The sequence below is a fragment of the Caretta caretta genome, chromosome 5 (assembly GCF_965140235.1).
Source record: "Caretta caretta isolate rCarCar2 chromosome 5, rCarCar1.hap1, whole genome shotgun sequence".
NCBI classification, from domain to species: Eukaryota; Metazoa; Chordata; order Testudines; family Cheloniidae; genus Caretta; species Caretta caretta.
The window spans coordinates 72,647,762-72,675,616 of NC_134210.1; the positions used below are offsets into that span (position 1 = coordinate 72,647,762).

The 27,855-nt window shown below is 42.0% G+C and overlaps 1 protein-coding gene across 1 annotated transcript; it reads right to left on the reverse strand.

Annotated features, from left to right (window-relative positions):
- Positions 1 to 680: 680 nt before the first annotated feature.
- On the reverse strand, positions 681 to 27,159 carry REEP5 (receptor accessory protein 5). Its single transcript, XM_048849778.2, has 5 exons — positions 27,006 to 27,159; positions 25,733 to 25,826; positions 9,899 to 10,037; positions 5,885 to 6,053; positions 681 to 4,267 (listed from the first exon to the last, which is right to left on the reverse strand). The coding sequence occupies exons 1-5, from the start codon at positions 27,121 to 27,123 to the stop codon at positions 4,218 to 4,220; spliced, it is 570 nt and encodes a 189-aa protein (XP_048705735.1). The 5' UTR covers positions 27,124 to 27,159; the 3' UTR covers positions 681 to 4,217.
- Between the last annotated feature and the right edge of the window lie 696 nt (positions 27,160 to 27,855).

A 27,855-nucleotide genomic window follows, 5' to 3' on the forward strand; every position in this document is an offset into this window, starting at 1 on the left:
GTTGGAATTGATGGAATATGTATATTGCTAGCAGAAAAGAGGGTATGATTGTTCTGATCTACCATTTGAGCACCCCTGCAATATTCCATGTCACTTGGGCCTATATGCTTCCTAAAGGCTGGCAAACCTACAGGAGACGAAAAAGCTGTCTGAATTCCCTGTAGCTTATATCCAATGTTTCTTCTCTGCATAGCCCTTTTATTACCCAAGGCTTGAGGGTCACTAGGACGTGGAGGTCACTGAAAGTCAGAAAATCCAGGCTGGCATTGCAATACCCTTGTGGATGCTCACTACCTATGGTGGGACAGTCAGTTACTTTTTGTCAAGATCTAGGCACAGTCCAGGCTTCAGAGAAAATAAAAATAATTGAGGTGTCTGTTCTAAAACATCTGGCAGTCTGGATTTGGCCCCTGGTCTGCTTATTGACTACCCCTGCCCTATACTATAGATGTACACTATCAGCTGTTTAGAGGAGCAGACCTCTAACACATAGGCTTTGCATAAACTAAGAGCTCTGACAATGAAGTATTAGGTACTTCTGCAAGCTCCTGCTAGAATGGGGGCAAGGATGAAAAGAAGTGTGTATGCTGTAAAGAGGCCTTGCCCTTTTAACCCAGTAGTTTTCCATAGGATTGAGCAGACGGTACTTATTTAAGACATATTGAAAGGCATTATTCCAATACTGTAAGATACTGCTCTTTATTTATATCTTTCTGTTCAGTACATTACATCTTCAGCACAGACAAATTGGCTAAGATATACTAATTTTTCAAACAGCTGCTGGGAGAAGACTTACTGAATGGCCAGTGCCCACAGGAGTTATTTGCAAGTACAGAATGGGTTGCTGCAGCAATCTTTCCCTTCCCCTTTTAAGACTACTTGACTGAACAGGTCCTGTTAATTTGCATACCTTTGAAAAAATCTTCTCACTTACCTAAAGATTCAATATATCAAGCCTAAAAGCAATTTAAGAGAATGTTAAGTTGTTGTACAATTTGAATTTCCTATACAGCAACTTATTAGCAGTAATGCACTCAGCTTAACAAGCAGCATCAAGCCATTTAATTTGTGTGTCTACCTGCAAATCAGTTGGAACAAAGAATTGTTTTTAAAAAAAAAACAAAAAAAACTTGAGGGATGTGTTGCACTAAACATAGTGTTAACAGCTGTCTGATCAAGAGGGCTTTGTTGTAAACACAGAAGACATTTAACTATTCAGTTCTGAACCTTATTTAAGAATACTAGAATAAACTTCCCCTTACACCTATCTAAAAGGGCTTTGCTCCCCTGAGTGGGGTGAAGTTTAAAAGATGGGATTCTTCAGAATAAAAATTAACTGGGTTGAGTATCAGGAAGTTTAGGTTGTGTCCCTACAAGGATGGATGGCTGACCTTGGAAAGTCTCTAACCTCTTGTTTCCCACCTCTTTAAAATAGGGACAGTATTTAAGGGCTCTATAAAGAGTCATTTGTTTACTTATATGGAACTTAGTTCTTTTCAGTTACTGAGCACCATACTTCATGGGTATTGCTGCTGTTAAACCTAAAAATTCAAGTGTTTTAACATCCTTCTAAAAAGGAAACTGGCAGCAATGTTAGTTGCACAAGCTGACAGGCTTGTGCAGAGCTGATTTCAAGTGCATAAAACAAATTAAAATGGGTTTTTATCCCCACAAAATTCCACTAAAATGTAGCACTGACTATGATAGTAAAGCTTTTCCTCAGACTACCTTTACATTGCAATTCTTAGCAGAAGTGAAACCTAGAGGACTACTTCTAGTTTGTTTTTTTTAATGTTACTATTGCACTTCCATTGCTGTTTGAGCTAAGCTTATACTGTGCTGTTCACACTTTTGTTAGCTGCAGGGGTGCTGTAAGTTAGCCAGTGTTATAGCTATCCTGTGCTTAATGCTAGGGATTGGCTGATTTGACCCCCTTCCTCATCAGCTAAAATAGTTTGTGGGAAATAGTAGCATGACCTGCAGTCACACTGTACCCCTCCTTTGTCCACAGTGGCCCTTGGAGATAAAGGGAAAACTTCCTGTTTGCATGGGAAGAGATATAGAAGACCCCAGCACTTTGAATAATTAAGTACCCTTCACCCACCCCTTGAGCTCTTCTACCTAGAACCTTTGCTCTGAGGCATCCCTAAAAGTAGGGCAAGAAACTCAGTTTGAACTGAAAGTTCCAACAGCCCTTCCCCTTAAAATTCTAGAGGACAGAGGAGGCAGGGAATGCCACAACAGCACCCAATAGTTATTTAAGGGTAGGTCACAGTTAGTGAGGAGATCTGCCTGCAGCACAGCTCCACCTGCTCAGTTTCAAAGTTACCTTTATCTGTTGTTCTATGCATTAGGCCAGCTTGTAGCAAAAAGTGGTCATAAAGCAATGGGGAGTTTTACAAGCCAAATATACACAATATATACTTGTCTGCAAGCGATGCTATTTCAAGTTCTCCATTCAGCATGCAAACCTGGCCTTTTGGGGGAAATATACCTAAGTCACCCACATGCCTTACTAGCAATGGGTCCTCACTACCTCCCATTTTATTTAAATTGTTCTCTTGATTACAGATTATACTCTAAGGTGTACTTGATACCTCTTCATTAGTCTAGCTGTGATGTAAAAACCTTTTTTCAGATATAACCCTGAAGCTGCTATATTACATTTTTGAATTGTTTCATGCATTGAGAGATCCCGGATGGATTAACCCTTGCTGTCTCATTCTCAAGTTGGAAAATTCAAAGTGTTTCTGTGGGAAACTAGAAACCTTCACAGCTTTTATTTGCTTCTCTACATTAATTGGAATGCATTTTCCTTAAGGTACATGGGCTGGGCCACAATTATAAATATGGAAAAGTTTTTTAAAAATGCTGTAAAGCCAGCAAGCTCTCAGGAAACATCACTAGGCATAACGACAAGGAAGAGAACATGTAAAACTATAGAATTGTTGTCTACAGTGTGAATATATCTCACAATTCAAATAAAATAGCAATGATAACAGTAGATGCAAGCACAGATTGTAAAGGGGCAAAGTGTTTTGACCTGTAGGAATTATTTTTAAGGCTTTGGTCACATTTGTGCTTCTCTGGTTCTGTCCAATTAAGTAACCTAGATGTTTTACTTCTTCCCCGTAAGAGGTTTTTTGATGCCCATGCATTTCATGGGCTCTGATTTGGTGGGTAATGGGGAAGACCCACATCTCCTTATGTAGCCAGAGCAGACAACACCTTTTGCATATGTAGAAAAAGCTCAGGACGAAGGGGTTGATGGGAACAAGATAAGAGGCAAGCCCCATGATTACAGTGTAAATTGTAACTGACTTCAGCAGATATTTCTACAAATCATTGCAGTAGATCTGATTTTTTTTGTACAGTTGCTTTCTGCTTCTGAGTGTAATTTTATTTGTAAGGCACTCCATTCCTGAACTGTTTCACATGCCAGTTACATTTAACAAACAAGTCAGGGGTTATGCTTTAGTCAGTTTGTACCAGGAGTTCAGTGCATCCATTTCTGGCAAATAACTTCACACCAGTATAACCCAGGTCATTTGCACTAATGTGCTCTTTTCTATGTTTAAGAACTACCCATTTAATATTGAACACACACACACACACTTTGTACTGAATACTGCAGATTACAAGTGATACATGCAACAATATAGAATCTCCATGACCAAGTGCATAGTGCGGTTGGCTTCACTCGTGGGGAATAGCTGTATTAAGCCACTTCCCTTTGATAAATTATTTCCTGTATATGCAAATACATGTGCATGAAAATCCAAGTAGAACGCATTACTTTTGCATACAAAAATGATACGTTACAGGAAGAACCAGTCAAATGTTAACTGTAAATACAGAAAATGCATGCACAAAGAAAAACTGTGACGTGCAGAGCCTGTGGGATATAGATATAATTTTATTTAAGTTTGTGTTCATGGCAGGATGAGACACTATTGAAAGGTCTTTCCCCTGTATGGAGATGAATAAGATAAGTTTTCAATAAGCTTTAGATACTGCCCATTGCACTGCATTTAAATAGAAGTGCTTACTTTCTATACAGACAACATAAAAGTAAGCAAACTTACAACACATTCCTTTAATATATCAAAAATGTTTCCAAGGCAACATTATTAAAATTATTATACCACAGTCCCCAGTAACATCGAGCTGTATAAAGGAGGTGGGGGGGGGGCAAATTTCTTCATCCTGCTAACAGTTTAAATGCCCTTCTTCTCATCACCCAGTAAGTTCACTGTAGCTTTCTTGGCTGGAGGAGGGGAGAAAACAAAGTGTTAAATTTCTATTCTGCTACAAATTAGAGGCCTGTGTAATCACTACTGGCTGCAGTTGAGAGACAAATCTACATTTTGCCTCCAAATGCTGAGGGAAAACCAGCCATTTTAAAATAGGCAAATAAAACTGACAATAGGAGTGGATCAAAGCTGTGAAGTTTCGTAGAAACAGATTCTGTGAAAATTACAGCAAACCAACCATAGATTGATAGCACCACAGTGAAGATTACAGACCAACTTAAGAAAAGAGCACTATTTAATATGGGATGTACCAGGTCTAGCTGTAGTACCTGAAGATCTGTATATTTTGAAAGTTTCACTATAACATATCCAGAGCATGAACCAGCCCATCAGTCAGAGTTGGCTGTAATAACATACTGATTTAACAGGTATATGCAAACCTTAGTGGCTGAGGGTGTATAAGGGGGGAAAGAGAGGGAAAAGAGAACAAGAGGGCAAGACTCAAGGAAGAGGAACACGAAAAAGACAGGAATAGAGAATACAGGCAATAACTAGGAGAACAAGAATAGTTGAAAAGAAATAAGTTATTGTGCTTTAAACCTTATCTACCAAAACAGATGTTTGTCTCAGTAAAGGTCATGCATCAGAAATGTAGGAAAAATAGGAAATAATGAGTCATTTACATTCAGGGAGGAAAATAGAGGTAAGACAGAGAACAACAGGGAAATCAAAGAAAACTCCTAAAAAATTATGAAAGGTTTTCTCCCTTCAGATATAGATTCAAACACTCCAGAAAGTTCAGCTACATCTCCTTCCTTCATCCATATTTTACATGAGGCATTTACAGTGCAAAATTTCCTGCCTGGTTTCCTTGGGAGCTAAATAAGTGCAGAACACCCTCCAGCCTTCTTCCCCCCATGCGAGCCCCTGTGAACCATTTTAGCATGCTGCTTGAGCTCCAGCAATTGTACATTTAGGAGTCACTATGGAGATTTCACTTTTCTCCCGAGACACAAATCACTGTTTGGTTTTTTTGTTTGGTGTTTTTCATTTTGTTGTTTTTTAAAGAAAAAATTGAGACATTTTGGTTTCTGGGAGGGGAAAAATACAAACATTTAATAGGTAGTAATGTTTCACCTCGTGTTGAATTCCAAGTAATATTAACAATTTGCCATATAAAACATTTGACACTCATGCCACAGCACCAAACTCAAAGTACTTCAGTGACCCAGAATGCACTAGAATAGTTGTATGGATTGCCTTGTGTGATGTGCTGAATAGATTCTCTGACTAGTACCACCACTTTATGGACATGCTAAGCTGTTGTAGGAACAAGCAAAATAACTGGACCATTTCATGCAAGCAGTGTCCTTCAAGAGACTTGTTGTTTAATGTAGACACACACCAAAGAAGTGGTACTTGCTGCATCTATGCCCTCTACAGTTGTCTCTCTCCTTTACTTTGTTCCAAAGGGAATTTCTGCACAAAAACCAAGACAACACACATCCCACCAGATATCTGCAAAAGCAGCATCTTTTAAGACCAAAAAATGATCATTTTAAAGGCATCAGCCCTGAAATCATAAAGGTAAATTCCCACTCCTTGAGGTAAGTTTACATTCTTGGTCTCACCTTCTTTAGTAATGACATCCGCAGTCTCTGCAGCTTTGTCTTTCAGATCCTTCACAACACTGTCCAATTGAGCCTCGTGCTTCAAGAAGAAAGGGCGGATAATTCGGTGGTAGAGAAACTCTGCTCCATTGGAAGGGCTTGGAGCCATGCACCATAGCAGAAAGCCACACTGCACAGAAAAAACAAAATCCAATATTGGCGCTGAGAGAGGAAGGATGAGATTCAGAAGATCTGGGTTCTCTCCCTTACGCTGCCACAGACTCAGTGACTTGCCAAGGTCACTTTTGCCTTTTCTACACACAAGCTGTACTGGTTTAATTAAACCTATATAGTAAAGTGACATGCACAAACCCCCCTCCAGCATGGATTCAGTTATACAGATATCGCTTATTTTCATATGAGAAGGGGAGAAATAAGCTATACCTGTTTAAGGCTTGTTTATACCAGTAAAACTGCATCCATAGTAGGGGACTGTACTGTAGAACTGGGTCAGGGGTATGGTTTTGTTGTTTCAATCCAGTATTAATCTCTGTGCCTCAATTCCCTGGCTGTAACATAAGGATAATACCTCACAAGAATGTTGGGAGGATAGATCTTTTAGCATATGAGAGGCTTATGTACTACTGGAATTGGCAGTATACACATTTCTATGGCAACCATCCCAGTACAGATACCAAAAAGAACATTTAGGTTGTAAAGTCAAAATCAGAATTAGTCAAAGTCAGCACCTATGCAACCTAAATTAAGACTTTTGGTACATATATAGCAAAGGTGGGCAAACTACAGCCCGTGGGACCGTCCCGCCCGGCCCTTGAGCTCCCGCCTGGGGAGGCTGGTCCCCGGCCCCTCCCCTGCTATCCCCTCTCCCCGACAGCCTCAGCATGCCACGCCACCAGCATAGGAGAGGGCTGCACTGCGGGGGCAGGGAAGAGCAGCAAGGGAGGCTCACCTGCAGCCTCAAGGGAGCAGGCGGGAGCAAGGTGAATGCATGCGGAGGACTCAGGAGGAGCACTGGGCGGCCGCAGCCACTGGCTGGAGAAAAGTGGCACTTTGAAGGAGAAACCGTCGCTTCTCTCCAGCTGCGCAGCTGCCCCTGCTCCTCCTGAGTCCTCCGCCCATGTCTGCAGGGCTGCATTCTGAAAGGGGCTTTATAGGTGGGGTTGGATAGGGCGTGGGGTCCCGGGGGGTCCCAGGAGGGGGCGGTCAGGGAACAAGGAGTGGGGGGGTTGTATGGGTCGGGGGTTCTGAGGGGGCAGTCAGAGGGCAGGAAGTGGGAGGGGCGGTTAGGGTTTGGGGAGGCTCAGCCTTCCCTACCCGGCCCTCTATAGTTTTGGATGTGACCCTCAGGCCATAAAGTTTGCCCACCCCTGATATATAGTGTGAAAGAGGACCTGCTCTGAGGATGAATCAGGATTGCATAGTGAAGGAGACTGTTTTCTGAAGGACACCTACCTCATTTGTTGCAAGATTTGGCAGGTGCAGAGTCGTCTCTTTTTCTGTGGTCCCCTATCTGATGGCTAAGCAGTTGAATGCTGCCTTGGAGAATTTGATGCCACCCCTGTCTCTGCTACAGAATTCCTATGTGATACTGGGCCGGTCACTGAAACCAAGTTTCAGATGTAGTCACAAAGTTCTCTTCATTATCTGGGTGCTCAACTTGAGACCTGGGGTCTGATTTACAGAAGTGCTGAGCACTCTCAGCTGCAATGGAAATCAATGAGAGCTGTGCTTTGGGAGCTTAAAATGCTAAGTACTGTGAAAAATCCAGTTTTAGGTGTCTCAGACTGGGCACCCGAAATAGCAGATCCTTTTGAGTTTAATATCTGCATCTCAGAAACTATGAGGAGTCCTTGTGGCACCTGAAGAACATGAAAAGATGGGGGTTGCCATACCAACTCTAATGAGTGCTCATTTAAGTGAACCCCATTCATCTTATACTCTGAATGAGGTAAGGGGTGTGGGTGGGGGGAGTAATGACACAGTAATTCAAGACTGTATAATAATCCAGCACACAAATAGGCTGAAATAAGGTTGCACCTTAATTCTGGTATTTCTTAATTTTTTAAGTGCTTGATTTTGCAACCTGAATGTTCTTTTAGTGTAGATTTTTGGTGCAATTTCCTAAGTGGATTTCACAGATATGCTCACAGCAGAGGAATGAGGATACTCAGGAATTCAATTCCAGGTTCTGAAAGGGAGTGTTCTCCAGTGATCAGATCCTTCTTGCCCATTCTTTTCCCTCTTTAAAAGTTTGGCCCCTTTTGCCCAGTACCCTCTAACAGTCCCTGTTCACTTCTGCTTTGCCACCCCAGCTTCTCCTCCCACTCCTATCCTACTGGCTCAATCAGCACCTCTTGTCTAGACTCCCTTCACAGTCTCCCTGTCCAATTTCCTTTCCAAGCCAGTCCCAGTCTCCCTTTCACCCTGAACTCCCAGTCAGTTTCTCTCTTCCCTCCCTCACTGGTCTCAGTCTCAAGCTCCTTGTTCCAATCTATTCCACTTCCACGTCTGACCCCTATGCATTTGAGTCAGGCAGCTTACTTCTCCGTGCTGTCTGGGTGCCAGCAGGGGGCATAGAGAACTCAGTTCTAGGGCCTCTCTCTAGCTGAGAGCAGCTGTCACAGGGGAAGTCCTGCTTCACCCCTCCAGCCATTGGCTGGAGCACGCTCAGCCATGCAGGGGTGGGGAAACGGCATATATTCAATCAGGTCCCGTGTAGGGGATGGAGAATGTTAAGTGAACAAAGAATTTTTGAAGATTTTAGAGGCTAAACTCTCATATCTACTAATTGTACACGAACTGCAATTTTTCACAGGCTTGTAACTTGTCTTATTTTCCACTAGGATTTTACAACAAGATAGTTAACTTGATGTATTAAAAAAACAAAACCCAACTTTTCTGAAATGAATAAAAAGTCCTAACATTGCATTAATTAACTGGACCCTTGCGAGAAAGAAGCATGGCCCTCTCAAGAGAGGGACAATAGTTTCCTTCTGAATCTTTAGCCAGGATCAACTGAACAGTTCAGTTAAGGACTTTGAGTAGAATCTTGGCTTTAACATAAGCTGTTTCCTGGGAGAGAATATCAAACCGTGTATCGTATTGCAATCATACAATTTTAACAGCAAGTCAGTATTGCAAAAACTTTGATGGACTAAACAAACACTTAGAATTCAGCATTATTTGCAAACAGTTGTGACAAAAATAGCAAAGTGCAGAGATGTGGGGAGAGAGAAGCAAGAGAGAAAAGCAGCCCACCCAAAAAGTACATAACAGTCAATTGCTCAGTTAAAAAGCTACTCAGTTACCTGGAGCTTCCTCTACCCAGAAGTGTATTAAAAAAATAGCCTATTGAAATGAACACAAACAATGTAGTGTTTGAAAGTCTGGTAATATCACATCTTTGCTGGCAAAGACAGCCTGAAGCAGGTTAGGCAAGTTGTAGTTTGGAGTTAAAGTGTAGCTGATTATTTACAGCCTGTTGAAAGCATTCATGGTGCTGCAAACATAGTTTAGTGACAAAGTACTGTAACTCCAACTCTGCTCTTTCAGAAAAACAAGGACACGTTAAAGGACATCTGAAGCCCATATGATCCAAATCTATATCTTCACCCCCTGATTCTCACACCCCCACCACCCAGTACACAGGATTTATACTTTTTATTGTGGTCTTCGGAGTTACTTCTGCTAATCCCATGGAGTGGGGGCAAATGCCTTAGGTCCCTTCACTGCATAGGTACATACAGTCATATTGTCTAAAAAATTTGGCTAGGGACTCAACTTCCCTATGCTGTACTCCTCCTCCCTGCAACTCTTGTCATTCTCTTCATTCTCCCCCTAACCTCAAGAGTTCATACTCTTTGTGCCAAAGTGACAATTTATATGCTAATCGGTTTAAAAGTTAACTATGACCCAGTACCGGGGAATCTTACTGCCATCTACTTCTTTCGTGGATTCTACATTAGATATATTGAGAGATTCTTATTTTAAGGGGAAAAGGGTGAACCAACAAACCTTCAGCATGTAGTAGAAAGGGAACCAAGACAGAAAGATATCAGAGAAGAATTCTGCTATGCTGAAGATGCCATACACAACCCAGTAGGTCAGCCACTGTGTGTCATCATCTTTGTTGGGGCTTTCAATAGCCTTGATTCTGAAAAGGAAAGCATAACAGGTGAGCAGTTCAGTTATGCCACCTCATTTACAAAATACAAGGATTTGTCCCAAATCTGTTATGATATAGTGGAGAGACCGATCACTTTGATTTGCCTGTGCATATGTACGTGGGAGGATGGGCTGAAACATTCCTTTCATACAGAGGACTTGCCCCAGATCTTTGTACACTAAAATCTTTCTATATATGAAAGAAGCCGAGAAACTCAAATATATTTTTAGGTCTCCTACTTCTGACTTTGATGATAAAAACATACGTACATACATAGACATCAAAACACAGACAAATGATTTGTGGCCTTCCATTCCAGTAGATGATTAAGAAAAGGTGAGGTAATGTTAGCAGGAATAATGTGGAGAGTCCACCACTGAACTAAAGGCGTCCCACCTTAATGAACCACATGTTTTTTCTGTTCACATGCTAAGGTAATAAAAATGTTCCAGTTCCCTGTAGACAACAAGATAGAGCTCACAGAAAGTTCATTTGCTGTTACATTCTTGCTGGTCACTAAAGAAAGTTACTCACAGGTTCCATAAGAAATAGCACAGAGACTGTCCCCCTCAAATCACTGGAATGCACATAGTGCTTCTGCATACTATTACAGTCTAAACAGCAGAAATGAAATGCAGATCTGTGCAAGCCACTGATGTGATTGTACTACAGCTCCCTAGATGAAAGCCGACTGTACTCTAGATTAACAGCTTTTAAAGTGCAATGATTATCTTAGCGCACAATGATTCTGCATGAGCAAGAACCCAAATTTCATACAAGCAGAGGCAAAAACATGAAACTATGTGGCTGACCTGTGTCAACCTGCATGTCATATCAAAGCACCATTACCTGTGCAATGCAATAGAAAAAAAATTAAACAAACAAGCTCTCGTTAGAAAACTAGTGTGGATTCAAGAAAGTCTTACCAGAGCCTGAATTTTAAGTGAACAAACTTACTCCGTAGCTCACGAAAGCTTATGCTCAAATAAATTGGTTAGTCTCTAAGGTGCCACCAGTACTCCTTTTCTCTTTGCGAATACAGACTAACACAGATGTTACTCTGAATCTTGTTATTTTGTGGACCAGAAGAAAGGTGATAGGTAGCCTTTATTTTAAATTGGATCTGAGCATGTACCTAAGTGTTACGCCAAAATGGACAGTCTCTACATAAAAGAATAAATGGACACAAATCAGACGTCAAGAATTATAACATTCAAAAACCAGTCGGAGAACACTTCAGTCCTTTTGGGCACTCGATTACAGACCTAAAAGTGACAATTCTTCAACAAAAAAACTTCAAAAACAGACTCCAAGGAGAGACTTCTGAATTGGAATTAATTTGCAAACTGGATACAATTAACTTAGGCTTGAATAAAGACAGGGAGTGGATGTGTCGTTACACAAAGTAAAACTATTTCCCCTTGTTTATATCCCCTTCTACTGTCCTTGTAAACTGCTGGAAATGGCCCACCTTGATTATCACTACAAAAGGTCCCTTCCGCCTTCCGCCCCCCCCCCCGCATCTCCTGCTGTTAATAGCTCACCTTTCCTGATCACTCTTGTTACAGTCTGTATGGTAACACCCATTATTTCATGTTCTCTGTGTATATAAAATCTCCCCACTATATTTTCCGCTGTATGCATCCGATGAAGTGAGCTGTAGCTCACGAAAGTTTATGCTCTAATAAATTTGTTAATCTCTAAGGTGCCACAAGTACTTTTTTTTTTTTTTTTTTTTGGAAGAAAGAGCAGAGGTCTAGGAATCCTATAAGTCCTAGAGAACGCCAGTGAAATGCTACCACTTTGGATAACTTTGAGGGAAATTCCAAGGATTGAGTAGTAGTTAGATGACCCAGGTTAACAGATGTACAATTTATTTGTGAATGTGGCAGTACTGGAAAGAATGTTCTTTTGGGTAATTCTATAGTAATAGAATAAAGTGTACTTACCCAATTTGGTTGGTCATTTTCTTGTATATATTATTCCTTTAATATTGTTTGTTGAGTCTGAGGGGAGACCATCAGTTGCACAAGATTTTTTTTGAAAGTCTGTAATAATGTTTATTGAGCCCTGTAATTCATAGCTACTGACAGTTCTGCCTGTGAATGCCACCTCTGTTTTATGAAATGCTAGACTCCTTATAGTGCTTCAGATCCTGGTTCTACAGGTTAAAAAAAACCTTGTCACACTATTGATTTTATGTTTTAGAATAAGCACTGGAAAAAAAACCTCACCGGTTGACTTAGCTCTCTTTGACCAAATTATCTTGAAGCACAGTATGACACAAATATATTGATTTAACTTATTCGTTATCTGGACACGGTAAACATCCTCAAATTTATCTGAGATCCCACAGCGGGATATTAACAGAACCTGCCATGACCCATCCAGCACAGTTAACCTGTGGTGCTCAAGCCACTTTGCTGGCACAGCAACTGGAAGAACAGGCTTTTCAAAGAGTGCTGTTAAGGACTGCATTTTCAGTCCATTGCTGCTCCCGCTAACACAGCGCTAGTATTACACCATGGGCTGGGTGGGATTTTGAAGCAGTGACAGACAGGAGAGGAGGGAGAAAAGAACTGCATTGATGGTCTAATAGCAAAGCCTTCCCCATGTTTAATGCCAACAGGGACCTAAATTCCATGGCAAAGTTTTTGCTTCACTCTAATGGCACAGACTGGAAATGCTTCAATAGTTGCATTTATATTAAAAATGGACATTTGGAATTGTGGGCAAACACAGCTGGATACTTGTGCTAAAGCGATCAGCTTTTAAATAGTTAACAATTTTGAGGCATGGTTCAGGCTCTCCAGACTCAGGAAGAGACCACTGCATTTGCTGAGATTCTGCTCACATTTCCAAGGCTGTCTTCACAAACATGGAGACTATTATGTTTTGTTGATTTGTTTGTTTAAATGAATTCTACAATTTCGCAGTAAGGGGCAGTTCCAGGATATCACAGAATACACAGAGCTCTATTTGTGTTAGCCAATATTAGCTGGGATAGATAATCCGTGCCCTTTCTCTGTGAGCCAATAGGGACTAAGAGCTCTGTTGAAACAAAGCACTGTGAAAGGAGGAAGTGCTCTAGTCTTTGGTAATCTGCTGTGGCCAGCTGAAGGAGCTGCAATTTCCCTAATCAACTCAGAGAGAGAGAGCTGCATCTGTGTGGGCCCTGGGGAAGAAAGGAGCACAGAAAGATCAAGGGATAGAAGAGAACAAAAGTGTGAAATCCAAAAAGTGAGGGAGACAGCCCCCCGCACCCTAAAAGGAAGTGAATAATAGCTGACAGAGGTGGTGTTATATTTGGATTAGCTCTTCTCTATTTTGGCCCAATAGCAAGAGTTAAATAGAGGGGCTGCAGAGTTCCATTTAAAGTGGGGGAGGGCACACAGAGGAAGGGGGAAGAACGAGTCTGCCCCGCACTCACCCCACAGTGGCTCCTGTCCCACAGGGCTGGGCTGGCCTGGCTCACTGCTCTAGCCAGTTGTCTTTCAACACGAAACGGGGCCCTCCCCAAACAATACCTTGACCCCTCCCTGACTCAGCCTAAGCTCGAGGGCCTGAAAGTGTTGAGGCCCCCCCAGCTTTGCAGCCTATGGTTAAACATTTGTTTTTGGTAGTGCCCATGATGTGTTAGGTGCTTCACAAACAATCAAGATGAAAAGAAAAGGAGTACTTGTGGCACCTCAGAGACTAACAATTTATTTGAGCATAAGCTTTCGTGAGCTACAGCTCACTTTATACTGTATGCATCCGATGAAGTGAGCTCTAGCTCACGAAAGCTTATGCTCAAATAAATTGGTTAGTCTCTAAGGTGCCACAAGTCCTCCTTTTCTTTCTGCGAATACAGACTAACACGGCTGTTACTCTGAAACCAATCAAGATGAAGCAGTCCTTGCTCCAAGGAGCTCACTAGCGCAGTAAAGCAGTCAATTGCTTCTTGAGTGCCAGCCTGCGCAATGTTGCCAACACTTGTGATTTTATCAGGAGTCTTGAGATATCTGGGGCATTTCTTAAACCCCAGGGGGGGGCGCCTGAGGTAAATTTCTAGCCCTGCTGGTTTCAAAGAAGAGCATGAAAACATGAACCTTACAGGCTCAAAAGCTATATGGAAAAGAAAACATATCCAAAGTTGATTTTTTTTTAAATCGTGTTTTTTAAGCCAGCCTCAGTGCTTGAATGCTTGAAGATGGGAGTACTGAGAAACTAAGTCTCCCGCAAACCATACTACAAATTTAAGAATCCCTGCACCATTTGAAAGTGGTGCTGGTGGGAGAGAATATCTGCCACCACTCCACCCTTGCCAAGCAAAACCAAAAGCAAGCACTTGTCCCTAAGAACTGATGTTTCCTTTGGAGCCTGTGTTGTACATTGCAAGTTATGAATATAAAATGGGGCTGATATTTACCTACCTCTTTGTATTGCTTAGAAGCATACAGATAAACCCCACAATTATGAATGATAAAGAGGGATATTTGGATTTATAAAACAAGACAATCTTTTATGGTTATGTGCAATAAAAAGGAGGTGTTTGTTACACCAAACAGATAATTGTGTATCTACACTGTGCAGTTAACCTGGGCTCTTACTCAAGTTTTAACCTTAACCCCCCCCCCCCACACACACACACACACAGTTCAAGAAAGTAACCTCTGACATAGCTCTGGAAGTGATTTAAGCCCAAGGCTAGCTTACTTTGCTGAGGGTGTGGCTTAGAGCCCAGGCTTTGCTTTAACTTGAGCTAGAACCCACCCACTTTTCAGGGAGGATGCAAGCAAAAGTCACTCTAGTGCTGAATGTCCTTCCCACAATTCCTCCCTGAAGGACAGACAACTTTTCCCTCAATTGAAAACTGAATGGGTGGAAAAAAATCTTAGGATTTTTCTCAGCACCAGGAACCATGGGATATGTCCCCAGATACACATGGGCAAGTGCAGATACAGTAAGCATATAATAATGCATGTAGAGGTTTTGCTGTGGGGATGCACCCAACGTCCCTCTTGGTCAACCTGGATGTCCAGAATCAGATGCCAGTCACCTAGGTTAACTGTGCAGGGTAGACATAGCCTTAATACTGTCTATTAATCAACTGACGTAAAACATTAAATTCACAGATGGAGTTGCGTATGCTGCAAGAACCAGAAGGTAACCCCGCTCTGAAGTGGTCTTATCTAGATGCTATGTGATAAGTCCACTGGGGAGGAGGAAAAAAGATATAATCTGCAATCATTTAAAAAAGATATCTGTCACCCCAGTTAAAGTATCATGCGACACGTCAGCTCAGAGTAAGTACAAATTACATATGTCTGAAACGTGTATATATAATACTATTCCATATTAGTTTATTGGTGAGAGGGAAATGGGTTAAGTGCATCATCTCTGCTGATTTCAGTTTACAGCTGCAGGTTGGGAAGGCTCAGAGGGGCAAATATTTGGAGCTGTACCCTGCCCCATAGGCAAACTCTTCCTCTCTCCATCTGCCAAGACAAATGCCAGTGTAGACCCATTACTGACACATGATTTTCCACCCTTTTTAATTACTCTCCACTATTTTATGAGAAAGCTACAGAAAATGCTTTACATCAACAAGCACAATATAGTTATTCAAAAACCTGAAGACAAAATTCTTAGCCATTGATAAGCCTGGCAATTGTTACACTGATATAAAATACCGCTTGTTTAACTAAAAAAATTCACAAGTCCTCTTAATAAATATACATATATGACTAAAAATATGTAATCAAGTGAAGAGGAAACAAGATAGATAATCAATGTATTTAAAAAAAATTAGCTTGTTTAAAATTAAATCAAACATCATGGGAGACACCTAGGGATGAAAGCAAAGGCCATAATGAAGTGCCAGCCATTTGAATAAGTAACACAGGGTGACAAGAATACATTACTTATTTACTCCTTATGTTACACAAGCTCTGCATCAGTTCTAAGTCTTCAGCTTCAGTACCCTGGTCCCTAAATATGTCAAGAGACTGTTTTTTTTCTATTCATGACCCATCAAAACAGCTGTATTCATACACAATAGAGTTGACAATGCCAAGAATGAAATTTGCAGGATTTTCTCTGTTGCTCTCTCAGGGCCATAGAATATTTCACTAAAATTAAAGTCAACATGAATCCTACCAGTTCTAGAGTGAAGTGTAAGACACACTGTCTTGGTTACTAGGCTAGCTGCACTACTGTCCCTTTGAGGTCTCCACCAAGTATATCCCGCACAGGTGACAGGCCTTGGACCTTTACCGCTCCTGGGGTGGAATTCCTCAGCTTTCCCACTCAGACCTGGACCTGGGTTATAGCCCCTTATGTATCGATCATGTTTATTTCAGCAGGTCCAACAGTGTTTGGCACCCGCAAGCCCTTTGTCTCCAGGAGCCTGTGGCAGCACATTTGCAGTGACATGAATAGCTTCCTCAAAACAAAGCATAATTTATTCAAGCAAGGGGTAAAATAAAAAGAGGCCTACTCGCATGGTCTTAGTTACACCATGGTAAATTCCCTCAACCCAGCTAACTCCATCTGTGGCAGGGAGAAACAGCCTGTACTGTAATAGGTTTCAGAGTAGCAGCCGTGTTAGTCTGTATTCGCAAAAAGAAAAGGAGGACTTGTGGCACCTTAGAGACTAACGGTAGCTCACGAAAGCTTATGCTCAAATAAATTTGTTAGTCTCTAAGGTGCCACAAGTCCTCCTTTTCTTTTTGTACTGTAATAGTTTGCTTTCTCTGGACATCCAGTCCAGTCAGTCTCTCAGCTCATACAACGCTCCCTCCCTTTTCTAGGGTCTTGATTCAAAAGCTCACTTTTTTATCTCAGGCTTTAGCATTTGGGAAAGTAAACTATTCTCACCTAAATGTAGCCAGCCAAGTAGTTTCTTCTCCCATTTGATGACCCAGTGGTTATCTTAACTCCTTTGAAGCCAAGTACCTGAAGCCGTCCTATCTGTTTTACCTTTCCTGCTCAACATGGGGCAGGAACAGGGTTAAAAACCCCTATACAGCCTCCTTTGATTTAACTATGCATTTAGTCAGCCAGCAATACAAAATTGAACATGGAAATAGTGTCGCACAATATTAATTTAAATAAATTTAAATTTAAATAAATTTAAATACTCCATCCCAGTTCATCATATCCACCTTGATAATAGCTTTCTCACAACCACCACACTAGTGAGTTGTTTATCATGTTAGTTCCTATTAAATAACTCCCCCCACCCCTCCAACACACACATTCTCACACATGAAGAAAGGGTGGGAGAAACAGTCTTTCAAGTTGATTGTTGGCGATCAGGTAGTAGGTTATAACAGCACTAGATAGTGGAATTGAGGATAATTTACACTTCTACCTATCCAGCCACAGCCCCCTTATATCAAACTACCATGCCAAACTAAGATGCTTCATCCACACTTCCAGTATTGGCCACAAGCTTATATACTAGAAACAAAATCATCTATCACGTACAGCCTCACAGACTAGAACTCAGGCTGAACTCCAGCGTCAAAACATTTTTTCCATTTTACCTGAAAGGCAGAGGGACTAAAAAAAAAAAAAAACAAAAAACCATTGCTTTCTGGTTTCATCCAAAAAGTATATTTATATGTATTATATTGACACTAGAGCTGGCTCATAGTTTCTGAATGAATTTGTCAAAAAAAGTCCTTTGTTCGGAAAAAATAAAAATTTTCACGCCACAAAATTACTATATATGTTTGCCTTAATGTGGCTCTGACCTACAGTGAACCCCTGGGCAGAGATAGAGGATCAGAATTAAGTTGTTTATGGAACCTTCAATACATTTCTAGCCCTTCAGTCACATGCAATTTTCCTGTTTGTTTAAAAACAACCAAACTTTAGTTAATGTGACTCTATAGAGCATTATTAAATGATGAAGTTTCAGAAATAACATGCGAACGCGAATATTCCTGTGCAGTTTGTGAGAGCGTAGGTTTGTTTTGCATCCAAAACAAGTGAAATGAAATTTTTAATCTCGTTATTAACAGCACAACAAGCAAGGGAGTCTAGATTTGCTTTATCGATTCAACCCAAACAACATACTACTAAAATGAAAGATGTGTACTGAAGAATAAATAATATGTCAAGTATGAAAATGCACATGGAACAAATGAGATGTTCACAAGTGGCTAATGCCCACATGATCTATTCACTGAGCAAATCAGATTGTAATAGTGATGAACCAAGAACTAATAACTTTATTGCGGCTAGAGTAGTTTGGGTACTTTGATTATTTTTATAGAAATAAGTTGTTTCGTACAATCTCCACTGTCTCTTCAATATTTATTTCTGAACATATCTTTACTGAACTTCAGCATTTATAGTACATCACATTGCAACAGGACAGTGGTCTCCAACTACCCTGAGAGAGACCTTGTCATGCACAATACAAAAGAACCAAGAACATTTCATTTTTATCTTAAATCATGACTCAGTATAATATTCAGCACGTCATCTGCCTTAACAAGTGACAGGAATATAAATTACAGATGAAGTCAGACTGTGAGATACTGGCACCAGAGCAGTTTTAGTATGCAAATTTTAAAGGTAGGTTATTTTACAAAGACATCTTTGTTGCAATGTTATTTGTATACTGAAAGAACAGGTAACGTAATTTATGGTAGCTCTAGCATTGAGACCTACTAAACTACAATGTTCTTAGAAATGTAAAAGGAAGGAAATATCTAAAAATCACAAGGTATAGCTTTATATTTTTAGTTAAAACCTAAAAAATGGACTGGCTGCCAGTCCCAGTCCCACCCCAACCCAAAAGCTTCTATAATACTGATGTATGACCAAATAACAATGCAAATCATTGTCTGGAGAGTGAACTGTTCAAAAAAATTATTATATAGACATGAGATATAAAATATCTGTAGGGGATTTATTTAAAAACTCCTGTGATTATGGCACATAGAAGGTGACAGTGGTGCCTACAGAAATGTGTGGCTCCTCAACAGCATTTTCTGATACAAGAGGCAGTTTCCAGCAGATTGAATCATCCCATGGCTACATTTATTTTAAAATCCATGAATATCCAATAGAAGAAATACTACAAAAGAAAGCTACTTCTCTTTGAGACTGAGAATGTCAGCTCTGTTGGATTGTCGTATCATGGAATTAGTCAAACAGAATTCTAAACCAATAGTGCTCACCTTTTCTGCAACCAGCTAATTAAAAAGAGTTACTGTAACCATCTTCCGATTTTAAGTGAATTAACTAAGCCAGAAAACTTTAAGTTACCAGATTCCTTTTGACAAGATTCAGCTATTTGGCAGGGAAAGGCTAAAACGTGGAGCTGTGATGCTTTCTGAAGCTGTGATGCTACTAATTATTACTATGATTAGGGTTAGCAATCCACATATACAGTACTTCCCTTTATGCGTATTAGGCATTATATATCCTTTTAAATTCTTTTGCTTATTATTAAAGGATGGAGTCCAGCAACTGAGAGATGCCAAAAGCTGTTACTGTAAGTGTCATGGGAAAACCTTGGAATTTACAGTGCACACCAGATCACTCATGTAAATAAAGCATTATAGATGTGCAGAATTAAGAACCTAGGGATATGCCACTTTCTCCACTGCTTTCTTTTCTAAGATGAATGCTACAGGCTTTGTGTTTTCAGTATTTTATGTCATCAGTCTCATTAGTGCAGAAGAGAACACAATAAAGTGGTCTACATACAAAATAGCTTTCGTTTTAAAACTGATAGTATCAATATATAAAGAGCAAGGAAAATGAAGTCCCACAGAGAAAACCTGTCAATAAAAGAGAATACGGACACTATTGCTATCACATTTCAAGTGGTACCAAACACGGGTTTTTCCACCTGTAGGTAGGATAAACACTTTCCTGGCAGCACCATTAGTTAACTAAGGGGCGGGGGAGAACCTGGAACAATAATACTTTAATTTGGAGGGGAGAGAAATGGAAGCATTCATATCTGTTCCCACTTTCCTTCTCAAGTGGGAAACTTTTTACTGAGTATCTTTACAACCAGGAAGAGAAGCAACACCCTCAAAGCATACTGGTTAAAATATACAAATACACACAATCTTAGGCCAGGTCTATACTAAAAACTTAAATTGACCCTGCTACATCTCAGTGGTGTGAAAGATCCACACCCCGGAACAAAGTAGTTTAACCAACTTAATCCCCAATGTAGACAGCGCTAGATTAATGGAAGAATTCTTCTCTCAACCTAACTACAGCTTCTTGGGGAGGTGGATTAACTACAGCAATGGGAGAACCCATCCTATTGCTGTAGTAAGTGTCTACACTGAAGTGCTACAGCAGCATAGCTGCCGCAGTTTAAGTATAGACATAGCCATAGATAATAGAAAGGCTTTAAAAGGCATAGGGATAGAAAACAATAGCTGGCATCTGTAGACTCCTGCATACTTAAGTTTGCTATTTCTTGGGGACCCTTTAATACATGGTACAGACTCCTTATGCAATAATGAACTTGCATTCCACCATACTCAATAGACTATTGTGTGTTTGTAGTTACTGATATATTTGTTTTGAAAACAAATGTTTTTTTGTTAAAAAAGAAAAACCTGAAGGGTGATTCTTTCCCTACCCCCTCTGAAACTACACACACCTCCTACCCATCCACTATACTTGTGTTTAGAGCCTTCCTTGATTGTTTCCAGTACCTTCTCACCTACACAATATTGAAACACGCTACTAATGTGCAGCCCTCCTTCCACAGTCTCTCTCTCCCCTTGAACTTAGCATTTCATACAACCAACCAGACCTTTCTCAACCACATGGCACTTGCATTTTTAGCCATACTTCTTGCAATTGACAATGAACTCTACCACTAACAGATCTCTCAAGTATAGTTCCTTCTTTGTCTTCCTCATTATCACATCCTGCCCTTGGCAAAATTGTCTAAATTCACACAAGGGTATCACATTTTATGCAGAAGGTGCCCCTGTTTATATATGCTTCGCTCTTGATTCTTTTCTCACTCTTTCAGCCATCAAATACTGACTCTTACCTCACATCTTCATTCCTGGCTACCATCCCTACCAAAAAACACTAACTGTATCCAGATACTACCTGAAGCTACTTTCTGCCAACACACACACACACACTCTCTCTAACCCCAAGTAATTAGTCTGCAACATCCCCCCTTCACATGTGCAATACACACTCCCTGTAAGTAGGGGGGTAGCAGCACATTAATTCATGGAGAAAGGACGGGGGGGGGAGAGAATCTGTGTATTTGGAGAGGCAGATGTTAACTAAGTGGGAGGCTTGACAATGGTGCAGGGGCTTCCACCTTCTCTCCCTGTGCAGCTGTGGGTTCCAATAATCCAGGCCTACATGGAAGCTCCTCTCCCTTCCACTAAACTGTGGGCTCCTGCTCCATCAGCAGCCAAAGGCCTTGTCTAGAATGGTGATTTGCCATAACTCCAGCCAGTGACTTAGCTGTCCTGGTGCAGCCTTTAGCATTGGCCGGCAAAGACACCACTCGCACCGGTGGAGTCTATCCTCCTTGAAACCCCAGCATAAGCTACATTAATTCAAAGAGCAGTTACCTGTCTACACTGATCACTAGAATCAGAGCAGATCCCTCTTTTGGCAAGGCCCAATTCAGTTTATTTAAATTAGAAGTGATTTGTTTTGCCTCAAGATGTTGGTAGGTATGTTGAATCAGGAATGCAGTGAGAACAGTTATTTTGCTATGGGGCCAAAAAAATCAAGTGTTTCATCCTTCCAATAGGGCGAAAGTCTAACTGGGTTCAAAAAAGAATTAGATAAATTCACGGAGGATAGGTCCATCAATGGCTATAACCTAAGATGATCAGTGACGTAACTCCATGCTCCCAACCCCTAAACTCAATCCACTAGACTATGCTGCCTCGTATTACATGGGTATTTCTGTTAGTTTTCTGTAGCTTAATCAAAATATTAATAGCATAAATTAAGCCAAAGCAGCAGAGTTTAATTATACTTAACTGATTTTCTGCTTTTTGACATTAGCACTAGGAGTTAGGCAGCTTTACTGCTTCAAGTGACCTTATTCTTAGCAATTACAAAAAAAAAAGTAAGCACATTAAAAGAAAGTTTCAGATGATCCTCATCACTTAATCACCGAAGACGCTTCCTGTTCCATTTTTTAAGTGTATACATGTTTTACATACACACACAGCTAGCAATTTTTTAATATATAATTTTTTTTTGTTAGGTAGTTCACCACCACTGGTTACGAGTGGGGCTACATTGAACAGACTAATGCTCTGCAACGCATAGGAGCGCAGAGAAAGTATTGATAGCATTATTTAAGCACTGCCAACAAAAATGTTTTCTAATATTTACCTCTTCCCTCGTTTAGTAGTCTGGCTATTCCCTTTTTCAGAGTTAAAGCTGTCTGGAAATAAAAAGTTTGCTTCTAAGTTCTATGGCAAAGGACAGTAGGATTGGGTCCTTGATCGTATCACATAAGAGGAATAAGTTTAGACATTGGCAATGTAGTTTACACAACACACAAAGGAACATCACCAACTTAAGATAAAATAATCAGACTTCTTGAAAATTTTTACCTGATAATATTACAAACAACACTTCTTTTCCATTATACTGATTTTAGATTAACTGGAAAAAATAGATTCCCCCTCTCCCTGCCAGTTTACTTTGTGCATTTGATAACACTTTATATTCGTTTTCACTCTATAGCTCATTTCCCTGTTGCGTGAAAGACTCTCAAAAACAAGGAAAAGAAAAGTGAATAGGAAGATACAGTTAATTGTAAAACCATACAAATTAGTAAGGGGACTTGTGTGACAATGCACAGCTACTTTCAAACTCCCATTCTGAAACTGACTAAATCCTTTGTGCATGTCTGTTTTAAAAAGAAAAAAAAAGAGGAAGGAGTGTGGTTGCCACAGGAAGCAACCCAATATTAAAATCCTAGTGTCATAGAAGTTAGAGATAGAAGCTAACAATTAAGTGTGTTCCCACAGTCTGCTTGGTGTGGGCTGGGTTAGGGGAGACGGGGACTTGATATGGTCTCTCTCCCACATGGCTAGCAATACAAATGAGCAGCATACCCATCCTGTGAATGAGTAGCCAAGGAAAGCATGTTTTTGCAGCAGTGTGCTTGAGTACTTTGTTAAATGTAACTTTAAATGAGACAAGTTACTAGACATACCATGAAAATTAAACCTGGACCCACTTTGTTCTAGAAAAAAAATTGGGAAAAAATTTGTTTTTCCCCCTTCACCTTCTGAGATCTGAATCATTTTAACAATGATGCAGCTATCTGCTTCGGTAGCAGTCACATTAAGACCCTGTGACAATATTCTGAATTTAGCTCACTTTAAGAAAAGGAGTACTTGTGGCACCTTAGATACTAACCAATTTATTTGAGCATAAGCTTTCTTGAGCTACAGCTCACTTCATCGGATGCATACTGTGGAAAGTGCATCCGATTAAGTGAGCTGTAGTTAGTCTCTAAGGTGCCACAAGTACTCCTTTTCTTTTTGCGAATACAGACTAACACGGCTGTTACTCTGAAACCTGTCATGAGCTCACTTTGTTTTCCCATCTCCAACATGAACCACAGCTTTCAGTTTTACCTACAGCAAGTGTCCCAAGCGTGTGTTATTAGTGAACAGACTTTTCTATCCAACACCTTTAAGGCAGATTTCACTAGTATTGTTATACTATTCAGCATATTTAAATATGTGCATAGCTCTCAAGAAGATCCAATAAGTTATGCACTAAAATTAATCAGACATCACTGTTAAATTAGTAAGAAGGAACAGTTTATCCTTACAGCAAGTTTTGATTAGTGGAGATCCTGTTGTATGTAATTTTAAGTACTCATTCAACGTGAAACAATAAAATCTAATTTAAAATGCACATATGTTAAAAATGTGTTTGTAACAAGTTAATGTAGTGCTTGTGAAAGGTACCAGATTGACTGCCCTTGCTACAGAACAAGTTCAGACTGCATCCCCATATTGTCTTGTGGATTTTTTAAAATATTTTTAAATCTTCTCTCTCTCTCTGTTGTTTACTGTCAAATGCTGCTCCTTCATGTTACTTCTAGCCCCTTCAACAGCAAAGTCATTTTGGAGCAAGGAGGCCTCCTTAAATATGGATCTATTCTCAGATCCTTTATACAATGCTGTTTGTTTTATCATGGCCTAGGTTGTATGCTTACACTAGATCACTGCTCTAGTGAATATCTTGAAGTGTACTCTAAACTAAAATATCCATATCAGTCTTATCCAATATTGTAACAATAGTAATTATTTCTCGCTCTCTCTCATCACTAGAAGCAAATGCAACGTATGATTCAACCTTTCATTAAGACATTACACTTCAAAACCGTAAGCTGGAACATAATTAGAACAGGTTTTTAAACAAACATAATACCTTACCATCTAGCACATGAAGAAAAAATAATGGGGGGTGGGGAGGATGCCAGATTTTCATGTTTCCACTTTAACCATGTAAACTGAAGTGAGTTTTCTCATTACCGACTAACATACTAGCATAAACTAAAAATGATCGAAGGAGTGATAAAATTCAGGAGTATGGCACTTTGATGCCACAGGCACTACAAAGAGTTTAAGCTAGATGACTGCGATTTTGCAATGGTAATTAAAAAAAAATCTTTAAAAAACAGCCACTAAAATTGGAAAAATGTGACTGCTTCCTTCTATGGAATTGAGATATAGTAAAACAGATTGTTCTTGTAATGGAAAAGTTCATTCAACAAATACATACACAAGAAAAGCACCAAAAAGAGGATAGCTATTTAGAAATGTGGCCACCCTTTCAAGCATACTCAAAGGAGGAAAGCCCCCTAGCCAGCAAGCTAGAATCTTTAGCCAAGTTCTTTGAATATAATGCTGATCCTGAATAAGTAATATATGATGCACTATGTTTTATTGTAACTTTGCATTAATACAAAGTTTCAAAAAATAAACCAGCTAACATTCATGACAGAAAAGGCAAAACCCATGGAAATATTTTTTAAAAAGTCACAGGCACTGCCTCTGCATCCAACTGATATTTGATCTCATGTATGTTTCAGAAATTCCAACTCTTTATTAGCTTTCTGGGCAGAGTCTCAACTTTACAGTACTCATCAGTTTACTAAACATTGTTCAGTTGTTTTGTAACAACATCTGCCCACCCGGGTTGGGAAGGAGATAATTTAAGAAATAGATGATGACTTTCAAGTTTTAATTTAACAGCTATAATCTATACCAAGGGCCAGCCTACAGAAATAAGCACCCAATGACTTAACGTTTCACCTTGTAGTAAGGAACCCTATTCTCATAGTCAGAAATCCATAGAGACACTGTCTTTTTAAAAAGCTTCAGGCAATGTTTTCACAAACTGTGAACATAAGGCCCTTGGGAAGTTTCACCATCTGCACATTCCATTAGCACCTTCATCCACCAGACTGTCTCAAACTTGGACAATTTGAATGCCAGAAGAGAAAATAATGAACAGGACAAAATCACCACAAACTTGAAATGCTACAAACATTGCCTAAAAAATTATCCGCAGGGAGGAAAAACAGCAATGGAATAGTTCTCCCTCTAGAGAGGTGCCCCCCTCCTCCCCTTTCAGATGGCCTGTTTCGGGGACAGCACTGTGCAGGAGGGTGCGTTTGAGGCACTTACGAGATGTAGGCAGGATAAGCGAATCCGATCAGGTTGCACAGCAGAGATGCTCCATAGCCGATCACCAGGTACACGGCCAGCACGCCAATGATAGCTACCCAGGGAGAAAGCAGATAGCGCATTAGAGGGGGGAAAGCGACCGATTATAAATAGACGGGGCGTTTTCTCAACGACTCGCGACCGGTGGGAAAGAAACCAAGCTATCGAGTCAGCCACTCGCTCCCCCACTGCGGCAGGGAGCCCCACCCGCCTACTGCCAGCCCCCGACTAGCCAGCCCGGGGAGCAGCTCCTAACCTGTGACGCTAAAGGGGTACATCGCGCCGGACCGGGGCGGGAAGCAGAGACTCCGGGCTCAGACACGTCAGCCGCGCTGGCTAGTCAGTTTCCACCTCCTGGGAGTAACTCGCTCTTTCCCCTCCGCCCCGTTGCATGCAAACGCGCCGGCTCAGATGCCATCGACTGGGGGGGTTTCCCCCGGAGAGAGGGGTTTCTCCCTGTGCGATTTTTTTTTTGGGGGGGGGAATTGACACTATGGCTCAGCAGCTTCCATGAGATCGCCCCCAGGAGAAGGCAGGGGACGCAATAACTGGGGGCGGGGGGGGGGAGGAGAGGAGCTGGGCTGGCGTAACCGGAGAGCACAACGTTGCTGCTGTCGCTCCTCTCGGCTGCCGCAGACACCCAAGCCCAGACATTCCGCCTCCGCCCCCATTGCCCCTCTGGCCGGCCACAGGCTTCCCCGCTCCTCCGCCTCCGCCCCCATTGCCCCTCTGGCCGGCCACAGGCTTCCCCGCTCCTCCGCCTCCGCCCCCATTGCCCCTCTGGCCGGCCACAGGCTTCCCCGCTCCTCCGCCTCCGCCCCCATTGCCCCTCTGGCCGGCCACAGGCTTCCCCGCTCCTCCGCCTCCGCCCCCATTGCCCCTCTGGCCGGCCACAGGCTTCCCCACCCCTCCGCCTCCGCCCCCATTGCCCCTCTGGCCGGCCACAGGCTTCCCCGCTCCTCCGCCTCCGCCCCCATTGCCCCTCTGGCCGGCCACAGGCTTCCCCGCTCCTCCGCCTCCGCCCCCATTGCCCCTCTGGCCGGCCACAGGCTTCCCCGCTCCTCCGCCTCCGCGTCGAAACCCGGTTACGTAACCCAGAGCCGGGAGGCCACTCCTCGACAGCGTGTCCCCGACAGAGCCGCTGCCCGGCTCGCGGGCACTGACCCCAGCCCCTGCCCGCAGGCCGGGCGTGTCCCAGGGGCCAGCAGCGGCGGGGAGCGGGGCATTCACTCACCGATGGCGATGTAGGATCGGCTCACCCCGGTCTTGGTCTCGATTTTCTCCAGCAGGCTGGTCATGCAGTTCTTCTCATGGAGGAACGTATCAAACCGCTGCCTCATGGACGCCGTCATGGCGAGGCCGCTGGGGCTGGAGAGCACGCAACGCCCGGATCCGGTGGCCCAGCCTTGGCGCTGCGAGGCAGGGGCGGCGGCGGCTCTGCTGGCTGGAAAACCCTGGCCGGGGAGGGGAGGAGCCGGCGGTGGCACGCGGCAGCATCGCGGGATACGTGATCTGAGCGTCGGCCCTGCCCAGCTGCCCTCCCCCGCCCGGGCCGCACTGCAAACACCACGCCCGGCCCCGGCGGCTGCCGCAGCAAGGGCGGTTCTGCAGGCGCCTTCGCGGTTGCTATGGCAAGAGAGGAGGGTGGGGGGTGATCAAACATAGGTAAACGGGCCAGGCTGTGGGCTGAAGGGCGGGGACGGGCTGGGGACACATTTTCCCGGGACGTCAAACCCTCAGTAAACACAGCCTAGCGCACCCAGCGGGGTTAGTTCATGAGCTACATGGCGGCAGCGATCTAGTAGATGGCCTTCTCCGGTTCTCATCCCCTCTCCCAAACGCATCTCTGGCCCCTCTAACAGTGCCTAGGTATGTGTGTTATCAAATTAGTAAACGGATACTAATTGGATGCTTGGCTGAAAGGTCAAGAAGACCTGTCACTGGGAAGGTGTTGAATTTTTGGAACTTTACTGATATTTTGTGCAAATAGGCCTAGGTCATCGTTCTTGGTTGGAATCCATTCTTATTTTATATTTGTTTACTTTTGACAGGGCTTACAGTACCCAAAACTGTATACGGATTTC